General features: G+C 54.1%; 3 protein-coding genes across 3 annotated transcripts in view; 1 reads left to right on the top strand and 2 right to left on the bottom strand.

Annotated features, from left to right (window-relative positions):
* CHC_T00008585001 (phosphoribosylformylglycinamidine synthase) overlaps window positions 1–4,013 on the top strand; it is a 4,245-nt gene extending 232 nt beyond the window's left edge. The window contains exon 1 of the mRNA XM_005710717.1: window positions 1–4,013. This exon is cut by the window's left edge and continues 232 nt beyond it. Coding sequence (XP_005710774.1) covers window positions 1–4,013 — 4,013 coding nt within the window.
* Window positions 4,014–4,225: 212 nt separating this feature from the next.
* CHC_T00007221001 (hypothetical protein) lies at window positions 4,226–4,372 on the bottom strand. Its single transcript, XM_005710716.1, has one exon. It carries the CDS (start codon window positions 4,370–4,372, stop codon window positions 4,226–4,228), a length of 147 nt encoding a protein of 48 aa, XP_005710773.1.
* A 1,213-nt stretch (window positions 4,373–5,585) lies between these two features.
* Window positions 5,586–5,759, bottom strand: CHC_T00007220001 (hypothetical protein). The gene has a single exon (XM_005710715.1). The coding sequence runs from the start codon at window positions 5,757–5,759 to the stop codon at window positions 5,586–5,588; it is 174 nt and encodes a 57-aa protein (XP_005710772.1).
* Between the last annotated feature and the right edge of the window lie 5,166 nt (window positions 5,760–10,925).

Genomic DNA, 10,925 nt, shown 5'->3' with positions numbered 1-10,925 from the left:
ATGCCGATGCGAAGGCCGGTGCCGCCGCCGATGCCGCCGCCGCCGCACCCGCCGCGCCAGTGGCCCCCGCTGTGCGCCACTGGTACCGGCGAGAGCCTGGGACGCCGCGCGCGCGCCGCGCCGCAGCAGACGTGTTCGGCGAGGGCATCGCCGTCGTCGAGGAGACGTGCTTCAACGTCGGCTTGCGCCCGGGCGCGGCTCTCACCGAGCAGGGTGAGAGGACACTCGAATGGCTCTTAGCGGAGACGTTCGAGCCGGATAGCCTCGCCGTGACCTCGGCCCTGAAGGGCCAGGTCTTTGAGGTCGGCCCGCGCTTGAACTTTCAGACGGCGTGGTCGGCGAATGCGGTCTCCATCTTTCATGCTTGTGGAGTGCCAGAAGTTGTCAGAGTCGAGCGATCTAGACGTTACTTGATGCAAGGGGGGGCCGCGGACTTAATGCCTGCGTTTGTGGCATTGGTGCATGATCGCATGACCGAGTGCGTGTACGAGGGGACTTTGAACTCGTTTGAGACCGGCGTGAGCAAAGAGATGAGCTATGAGATTGATGTCTTGGGCGGGGGCGCCGACGCATTAGAGAGGCTGAGTGAGGAGCAAGGCCTGGGCTTTGATGACCAGGATGTCAAATATTATGTCGACTTGTTCAAGGGGATGGGGCGAAACCCGACCAACGTTGAGTTGTTTGACTTGGCGCAGAGTAATAGCGAGCATTCGAGGCATTGGTTCTTCAAGGGCAACCTTGTCATTGATGGCAAACCCGCGCCACACCATTTGCTAGATGTTGTGCAGCAGACGCTGAAGAGCAACGGCAGTAACTCAGTCGTGGCGTTCGCGGACAACTCATCGACTATACGCGGCGGCGCCGTCCGCACGCTGCTGCCGCAGCGACCGGGGAGGGCAACTTTAATGGAGATGAAGGAGCGCGATCGTGACATCCTCTTCACGGCGGAGACACACAACTTTCCATCAGGCGTCGCCCCATTTCCGGGCGCGGAGACCGGGACAGGGGGGAGGATTCGCGACACAGCGGCTACGGGGATCGGCAGTCTTGTCGTCGCGGGCACGGCTGGGTATGCCGTAGGAAATTTGAATATTCCCGGCAACGAGATGCCGTGGGAAGAGGAGCCGTTCTTGTACCCGGATAACCTTGCGTCTCCGTTGCAGATTTTGATCAATGCGAGTAATGGCGCGAGCGATTACGGGAATAAGTTTGGGGAGCCGGTGATCAATGGCTTTGCAAGGTCATATGGTGTGCGGTTTGAGAATGGGGAGAGGAGGGAGTTTGTCAAGCCCATCATGTTTTCAGGCGGGATGGGGCAGATGGATCACGCGCATGCCAGGAAAGGAGAAGCCGAAGTTGGTCTACTCGTTGTCAAGGTTGGGGGGCCGGCTTACCGAATTGGAATGGGTGGCGGAGCGGCTTCTAGCATGATGCAAGGGGATAACAAGTCGGAGCTAGACTTTAATGCTGTACAACGGGGTGATGCGGAGATGGCGCAAAAAGTATATAGGGTGCTTCGTGCATGCGTAGAGATGGGGTCGGACAACCCGATTGTTTCGATACATGATCAAGGGGCCGGCGGAAACTGCAATGTTGTCAAGGAACTCATCTATCCCGCTGGAGCGACTATAGACATCCGCAAAGTATGGGTCGGAGATACCACTCTCTCAGCACTGGAAATATGGGGTGCCGAATACCAGGAGCAGTTTGGATTACTCTTGCAGCCCGACGACGAAATGGTCTTTAGGGCGATTTGCGCTCGGGAGAAAGTTGTGCCTGTCGTCCTTGGGACGGTTGACGGATCTGGCCGCATTGTTCTCTGGGACAAGGCCGAGAAGAAGGCCGTGGTCGATATGGATCTTGAACAAGTTTTGGGTGACCTGCCGCAAAAGACCTTTGTCGACTCCCGAATGTCTTTCAAGGGGTCACCAATACTTCCTCAACTAATCGCCGAGAACGTCGGCTCTTTGCTGGACCGCGTTCTTTCTCTGATGAGTGTTGGATCCAAGAGGTTTCTCACAAACAAAGTGGATCGAAGCGTCACCGGGCTGATTGCTCAACAACAATGTGTAGGTCCACTTCAAATTCCATTGTCGGACTACGCCGTTACTGCACAGTCTCATTTTGAACTGAAAGGCTCAGCCACGAGTATAGGCGAGAGACCCAGTATCACTTCGCTATCTCCAGGAGCCATGGCGCGCATATGCGTGGGAGAAATGATGACAAACATTGCGGGCGTGAAGCTCACTGATCGAAAAGATATCAAGTGTGAAGCAAACTGGATGTGGGCGGCAAAGCTTCCAGGAGACTGCGCTTCTCTGTACGATGCAGCAGTCGCGATGCGGGATATTATGATCGATTTAGGCGTTGCTGTCGATGGAGGAAAAGATTCGCTATCCATGGCAGCAAAGTGTCCGACAAGCGAAGGTCAAACAGAGACAGTCCGAGCTCCAGGGACATTGGTGGTGACCGGCTACTCGACAGTCGAAAACATTAAATCCAAGCTCACTCCTGATATCAAAGCTCCTGGTACAAGCTTTCTACTCCACGTTGACATAGCTCAGGGAAAGCGGAGACTAGGAGGTAGCTCTCTGGCCCAGGTCTTCGGTCGAGTCGGAGACAACCCACCAGACGTGGACGACGTGAGTGTCCTTTGCAAGGCATTTGACTTGGTCCAAGAGATGATCCAAGAGCCTGGGGTGCTCTCATATCATGATGTCAGCGACGGCGGCTTGTTGTGCACAGTCTTGGAGATGGGCTTTGCTGGAAACTGTGGCATGGACATCGGAATAAGCTCGACATCACTTGGCGTGGACTACACGTCAGCCTTGTTTGCCGAAGAGCTTGGCATGGTTCTTGAAGTGGAAGCACACTTGGTGTCCAAAACCACGGGTTTGTTCACAGGTGCTGGAATTCCGTGCCACATTATTGGCCGTACAAGGGCTGATGCCCAAGTCACTATTACCGATGGCGATCACACGCTTCTCAAGAGTGACATCCGCGACTTGCGAGACAGGTGGGAGAGCACCTCCTTCGCCCTAGAAAGATTACAGGCAGATGTTGCATGCGTTTCCCAAGAACAAGAACGACTTCGACATCGAACGGGTCCCTATTATGAAGCCCCCTGGACTCCTGCTGCCACTTCAGAAGATGTCCTCAAGCGCAAGTACAAACCGAAAGTAGCCATTGTGCGAGAAGAAGGATCCAACGGCGATCGCGAAATGAGCACGGCGTTTCACATGGCTGGGTTCGAAGCATGGGATATTTCTGTGAGAGATATTGCGGTAAATTCCGTGAACCTATCTGAATTCCGAGGGATTGCTTTCGTTGGAGGTTTCTCGTTTGCAGACGTACTTGATTCAGCGAAAGGCTGGGCAGGAGTCGTGCGCTTCAATGACACGGTCCAATCACAGGTTGAGGAGTTCTATGAGCGAGATGACACATTTTCTCTCGGCATTTGCAACGGTTGTCAACTAATGGCCTTGCTCGGAAGAGTTCCATTCTCGCCGCAGGAGGTGAGCGGGACTTCTCAACCGCGGTTCATACACAACGATTCCGGTAGATACGAATCCAGGTTTTCAACTGTCAAGATCGCAGATGACTCTCCGGCTATTATGTTCAAGGACATGGCGGGAGCGCAACTAGGAGTTTGGGTGGCGCACGGGGAAGGAAAAGCTTTCTTCCCGGATACCGAAGTGTTGGAGAGGGTCAAGCAGCAGAACTTGGCCCCTCTGAGATACGTGGACGATCAAGGAGGCATTACTCAGGCGTATCCAGACAATCCAAATGGATCTGAGCAAGGAATTGCAGGGCTCTGTTCACAAAACGGCCGACACTTGGCCCTCATGCCTCACCCGGAGAGAACTGTCTTGAAGTGGCAATGGGGTTTCCTTCCCAAGGAAAATGACGATGAATGGGAGGCCTCACCGTGGCTCAAGATGTTCCAAAACGCTTACGAATGGGCAATGTCGACCGAAAAGGCCGAGTCAACTGAGGCGACTGGTTCCAACTAACTTTTCAACGTCATCTTCGATGCTTAGTGTGTCTTGTTTCGCGATACCATCGCATCCTGCTAGGCTGTTTCAGTAAATGTGACATCTGGACCAGCGCCGTAGAGGAAGGAGCGTTGCAGCACACAAGCACTTCGTAGACCAAAATTCATCTAGCAAGGGAGCCATATAGAAGCCGAAAGAGCATCACCAGCAATTCATCTCTAGAATAAGTCTTATGGCCTATAGCGTATAGCCACGATTGCATATGCAGTTGAGGCTCCCGTACGGCATGCATGTATCACGTCCTCTCGCGATAGCACCACTCCCGCATCATCGAGTGTCGTCTCAGATATCCCTTTAGGCTCCCTTAAGGCATGCATGAATTACATCCTCTCTCGATAGCACCATTTTCCCCCATCATCGAATACTGTCCCAGATATCTCTATGAGTCGCCCGCATGAGCCCCAAAATTCGATGCAAATACACGCGACTCAGTTAAAGCAGGACCCCAGAAAACGTTTGCTACTTTTGTCGTTTACGACAGGTTTTTTAAACACAGTAAATTGTTTGGGAATGACCCTTTCGCGCAGCGTCTTCGGCGCGGGACTCATAAAGTCAATGTATGAGTCTGTGTAGAAGGATATGGGAGGCACATGTGAAGGGGCAATGCCCCAAAATCCAGGTTGAAGAAGGACACTGAATTCATTTTGGGTTGACGCTTGCTTTTTTCTCTGGAAAAGCTTCCGTTTCCTCTCGGACGACGGTGAAGTGCTAGCTTTTTGTGCTTCCGTGGAGCGAGTTGTTCCTCGTGAGATCCAAGAAAATTTAAACATTGTTTGGCTTCTGCTGGTACAACAGAGGAAAGTGAAGAAGATACAGAAGCTAGCGAAAAAGGGGCAGACCTTCCACCAACAGTGGGGGTGCATGGCGACGCTTTTTAACTCGGGTCGACGCAAGTGTGAGGCTGCGAGTGAAACGCATGACTTGAAGGTGCCGTCTTCATTGTTAGCAAAGAAGAGGGATTACTGACCGCGGGAGTTTTCGTGTGTTGCCATCGTCCACAGATTTTCAAGATTATTTCTAAAAGAATCTCAACCTGCAGAAGTCCCTCGGTTTATCCCTCGGCCTGTCAGTCAGAAGGTTTATGTTCCATAGAAAGTGAAATTGCACTAGAGTAGAGAGTAAAGTAAAACCGAAGGCGCACAACTCTCCCGGCCCAGAATTTTCCAAACACATCAGCAAGCATGTGATGTTTGACAAGAAAGAAGGCTTCACCCTCAACGTGTTTGGTGCTCACGCCCGACTTTACATAATGAACATCCAGTCTCGCATTTACGCACCATGTGGTTGGTTGCTTGTATTCACAATTTATCAACACTAAAGACATAGAGAATGACTGTACGAGTACAAGACCCGCTTCTCTTCGAGTCTGACCCTCTCTTGTACTCGCCGCAAAACAAAAAAGCCAAGACGGACCTATAAGCGGCAATGAGAGGTGAAAATAGGCCTAGACAAAACATAGTGCATTTGTTCTGTTCTCCCAGCCTCTGAAAACCTGTTGAGATAATGAGCTCAATAACAAAAAACGACATGTCAAGCCGCGAACAGCCGCTGCGAATGGAGGGCGGTGCAACCCTCCTCGCGGGAGCAGACGGAGTGCAACCGGGTAGATTGGCGTGAGCTCAACAACAAGAGCTCTTGGGGGAGTGACGATGGCGTGCACCGCAGGGCGGCACAAGATGAAGAAACCAAACAAAACACCGGCATCAAGCACCGGCGGAGGCCTTGTTCCCCCTCTTCGCGTTGGTCCCCCTCTTCGCGTTGGCGCCCTTCTTCTCCTTGGACTTGCGCTTAGCCAGCTTGTCCCTCTCTTCCCTCTCCTCGACCTCCTCCGCCCACCGATCAAACTGCTGCTTCCCCCTCTGCCTCCTGGCGAGGATCTGTGCGACAATGTCTGCGTCCGGGGCTGCACTCTTGCGCTTTTTCTTGCGCGGCGGGGCGGGTTCCGAGTCCGCGTGTGCGGGGGCCAAATCGCGCTTGGCGCGCTTGCCCTTCTTCAGCAGGGCCTTGCGGGCCATAGCGTAGGCCGGACCGGGTTCCAGCTCGTTGGCGGCGATGCGGGCGTCCCAGAACTCGACGAAGCGGCACAGGTCGGGCTGGTCGGAGTAGGGGATGTAGTCGAGGGCGCGGCGGACGTCGCCGTGGAAGCGGCGGAAGAAGGAGACGAGGTCCTCGCGCTCGTCGTGGCCATGGCGGTACTCGGCCTCGTACTTGCGGATGTCGTCGGGGTCGAGGCGGGCGGCGGCGCGGGCGAAGAAGGCGGCGGCGGCGTCGGGGTCGACGGCGGAGTCGCCGCCGTGCAGCGTGCCCGTGTCGCCGCAGGCGTCGTACTCCTCGCGGCGCTGCGGGTCCAGCAGCAGGTCATGCACGGCGCGCAGGTGGGTGAAGAAGGAGGTGGCTTCGGGGGAGTCGCCCGCGCGGTCCGGGTGGTGCTTGAGGGCCAGCAGGCGGAAGGCCTTGCGGATGGCGGAGGGGGCCGCGTCCGGCGCGACGCCCAGGAGGTCGTAGTAGGCGGTTTCTTTGGGCGGCATGTTGAGGGGTGGGGTGGTTTTGGTTTTGGTCTTCGTGTTGGGTTGGTGAGGAGGGAGAGGGGAGGAGGGGAGGAGGGGAGGAGGGGAAGAGGGGAGGAGGGGCGGAGGGGAAGAGGGGCGCGGGAGGCGGGAAGGAGAAAATAAGAAGTCAAGGTTCCCGCCAGGGACGAGGGGAGGAGGGGGTGGAGAGAGAATGACAAGTCAAGGTTCCCGCCAAATTGGCGGGGCATAGAGCGGGCTTCACACGTGTCCACGACTGAGTAGGTGTGGGTGGTGGCTGCGAAGCGGGTACCTCTCAGAGAGGGCTTCACACGTGTCCACGACTGAGTAGGTGTGGGTGGTGGCTGTGAAGCGGCTGTCTCTCAGTCTGATAGACAACGACTATCATAAAGCCTCTCTGAGAGTCTCAGAGAGGCTTTAGTCACATCTTGGGCTTTAGTCGTTGAGGCGACGCGTCGGGCTGCGATAGGCTGTGCGCGTGCCATGTGTACACGTTCAATTACGCAATTCAGAGGAAAAGGAAGGGTCTTTGGAAAAGGAAGACGAACGGCAGGCCCTTGGTCAACGAACGAATCAACGAACGACGGGCGGCACTCCAGACGGCGCCCCTCGTAATAAAGTGAGGTGATCTACCCTTGGGTAGGGAATGAAATTCTGCCACTCGGCCGCATCTCTGGCGATCAGAGGCGACGAAAAGTGATAAATGCGCACCTCTGATCAAGGAGGGGGCCTCTCAACAGTGCCAAAAATGCCGTACAATCTTGTCAAAAACCTGTGATTTTGACCTCGTTAAAAGCAATACAATCCTAGTATGATAAACGCCTGAAGACGTCTTCAATTGTTTCAATTAGAGCATCTCCACTGGCGAGGGTCTATGGGATATAATGTATTTGTCCAAAATGCCAGGTGGAGAATTACAACTGGCTCCCAGTCAAAAATTAGACCGCACTCGGCCGCGGGTCTATGCTATTGATAGATGGAGCTAAAAAGGGACCCCTCTCCACCAGTGACGGTCTAATGGTCTATCTTCTGCTCTCGCACGCCTGCCCCCCCCCCTCCCTTCGTAATTCCCCCGCCCCTCTCTCTAACTGCCAGTTTCGTATTTCTACAGAACGACTATGAACTTCCACTTAGACGAACTCGTGCATGACAGTGACGACGACATTGTCGATACTGTCGCAATTATTGTAGCACATGATAAGCTTAACGAAGAGAATGACGGAAAGCACGGCGGATCCCGTCCTGGACGTAGTCCAAACGTCTTGCAAGAATTTTCGAGTGGGCATCGCCGCATAATGCTGGATTACTTTTGAGACAAGCGGAGCATGACGGATGATGGATCGGGAGAGTGGGGTCCTGTTTACAGTGCTGGCCTCTTCGAAAGAAGGTTCAGAATGCCGAAAGAGCTTTTTCTCCGCGTGTACAACGGTGTAATGGAGAAAAACACCTACATACGACTGGGGATTAATTCGGACTGTACAGGACGAAAAGGAATCCATCCGCTGCAAAAGGTTGTTGCTTCCATGAGGCAGCTGTCCTACGGCATTCCAGGTGACACTGTGGATGAGTACTGTAGAATGAGTGAGACTACCGCTCTGAAGTCGCTCCGAGAGTTTTGCCGGGGTGTGGTTTCTGCATTTGGAATTGAATACCTGCGCGCGCCGACGCAAGAAGACCTTCAGCGCATTGAAGCGCGATTTGCACAAGTAGGATTTCCGGGCTGTATGGGATGTGTGGACTGTGCAGGGTGGGATTGGAAAAATGCACCAAAGGCACATCAAGGTCATAACGTAGAAAAAGAAAAAGTCTCTACACTACGAATGGAAGTTATTTGCGATTTGGATCTTTGGATATGGCATTATGCCTTTGGGTACCCTGAAAGCATGAACGACATCAACATCCTTGATGTCAGCCCGCACTTTGCAGAGGTTTTAAGCGAAGTCTACCCTCCTTTCCGCGTGGAAAGTGTATTTGCAGAAAAAAGGTTTGACTGGTTCTATTACTTGGCTGACGGAATATATCCGAACTACAAGGTTTTTGTCAAGACTTTGCCGGAGACACAAAATCCGCAAAAGCAAATGTTTCGAGTGCGACAAGAGGCAGTTCGCCAAGCAATAGAACGGGTTTTTGGGGTCCTGTTCGCTCGCTGGAATATTTTATATTCCCCCGGGAGGCTCTGGAGCTCAAGTGATATGGAGAAAATTGTCTCTGCCTGTGTCATACTTCACAATATGATCGTCGAAGAGCGCAGAGGAGGGTTTTCTGGCGATGTGACCGGAGGTGTGAGGATATCTGATGCGGAGATTTACGCTCTGATAGCTGCCGACTCTAGGTCCATCATTGTGCCAATTGCCTATGGTGAGAACGACGGTACAGGGTGCTTTTCGTCTGCAGTTAGAATTGGGTCGACAGGGCACGATCGTGAGGATTATGCCAAGCATGTGGCGCTCACAAAAGCCTTAATCACGCATATTTGGCAATCTTACGCCAATACGGAACCTGAATGACCGTCTTGCACAGGGATTGGGTTTCTCTGATTGACACAGTTTCAATTACGTCGCACTCTCTACCACCTCTAAAATCACAGGGCGCTGTATGCTGCAACCGAAAATATTAGAGCTCCCGTAGGACGTTCCTGGAGCAGGCCGAGACCGGCCCGTCGGATCCCCCTCCACATAGTACAGTACCCTTGGTAATGTACAACGCAGTATATATGAGCGTGTTCGTCTCTCTTATCACAGAGCAAAGTAAGACAGAACACGACCTGGGGATAAGTCGCAGCAGTTAGAACTTGCAAAAGCTTTAATGTATGTCACAAAAATGTGACTCTCCCTCAGTGACCGCAATGTGTGTGTGGTACAATTGCCAAGTGGCGCTACTGCACTAGGCGGGCGCCAGAGGCCTCGCCAAGTACAGTAGTAAGATGTTAACCGATACGGTGCATACGTGGCCAGCACGTGTAGATGTGGCCACGTGGGAGTCCACGTGTAGTTAGTGGCACCAGCTAGTGCAGGTGTACACGTGGTGCGCGACCGATCGGTGGGTTAGTACAGTAGTCATTTTTAGTTACCGTAAGCTACAGTAAGCTGGCTACAGTATGTACAGCTACTGTAGTCCGTCCGGTGCCACCGCCCTACTAGGGGGTATAAGATAGGGGGGCACCGGGCTGGAGGTAAACCGAGGCAAGCACGCCTCCCCTTACTTCCTACCCTAGTCCTTTACCGTACGGTTAAGTAAGTCCCTCAGGTTTCCAGCTCGCCACCGGTCGTACTGCTCTACACCCCAGTACGACTGCGCGTGTCCAGTGCGATGTACCTCCCTTGTCCTGTGCTTCCTACCGTTCCGGATTATTCTACCTGACGCTCCAGTGTAGCGGTCCCCCAAGCTCCCTCATTTTAGGTACAGCCTGTCCTTTTCCGTTTACGGTTTAGCGTCCCTACGGTTGTACCACATTTTTGGTACTCTTGTGGAGGGACGCCTGGGGTTTCTAGACCCTCACCGTCGAGCTCAGGAAAGAAGACATCCGATTCGGTACGTGGACAAGTTGAAAAACACGTATCAACCCCCGGTTCAAGCAAGAAGTCAAGATGAATCCGACCGGAACCCCTGCAGAAGACTGCGGTTCGGGACGGGGCAGTACTCGCTCCGGCTCAGCCCGGGCGAGTACGCGCAGTGGACCACCCGGGTCCGTGCGCCCCCGTGTCGAAAACCCGGAGTCACTGCTACGGGTGACAGCCGGTACAGGGCAGAACCCAACCAATACGGAGGTGACGGCCCCTGGGGCCGTCCCGGCCCTCGCTGGTCGAGCGGGTACCGAACACCGCTCCCAGTGGGCATTAAATACCCTCTGGCCGCGCATGCAGACGTGGCTGGAGGAAGCTCTCGTTAAAGAGGTTCCTCGCCACGTCGAGGGTGCGATTAACCGAACGGTTCCGCCGCTTGTTGACGAGCAAGTCCGGGCCGTCGTCACGCCCGTCATCGACGACGTCGTGGGTGCCCTCGTAGAGCGTGAGCTCCGAGAGGCACTCGACCCTGGAGATCATCTTACACCGTTGGGGCTGAGCCTCCAGACAGCTATCAACATAGCTGTCGAGGCTCGCCTCGCCAACTTCAATCCGAACGGTACTGTAGCTGAGGCACCTCAACCTCCTACAACCGCTACGGCACCTCTCAAATTAATAAGAACCGGAACAGGAGATACAAGACCGACACAGGTATATATGGCCCCTCACCCGGAGGCGGGCCCTCACCCGGAGGACCCACCTATATACCTGCCCGAACTTCAGGGTGTTACACGGGGTCCGACAGACAAGGACCCCGCGACCTATGACCGATACGGAAG

Source organism: Chondrus crispus, genomic scaffold (assembly GCF_000350225.1).
Source record: "Chondrus crispus Stackhouse genomic scaffold, scaffold_66, whole genome shotgun sequence".
Taxonomy (NCBI): Eukaryota; Rhodophyta; class Florideophyceae; order Gigartinales; family Gigartinaceae; genus Chondrus; species Chondrus crispus.
This window is presented reverse-complemented; position numbering and strand designations above follow the sequence as displayed.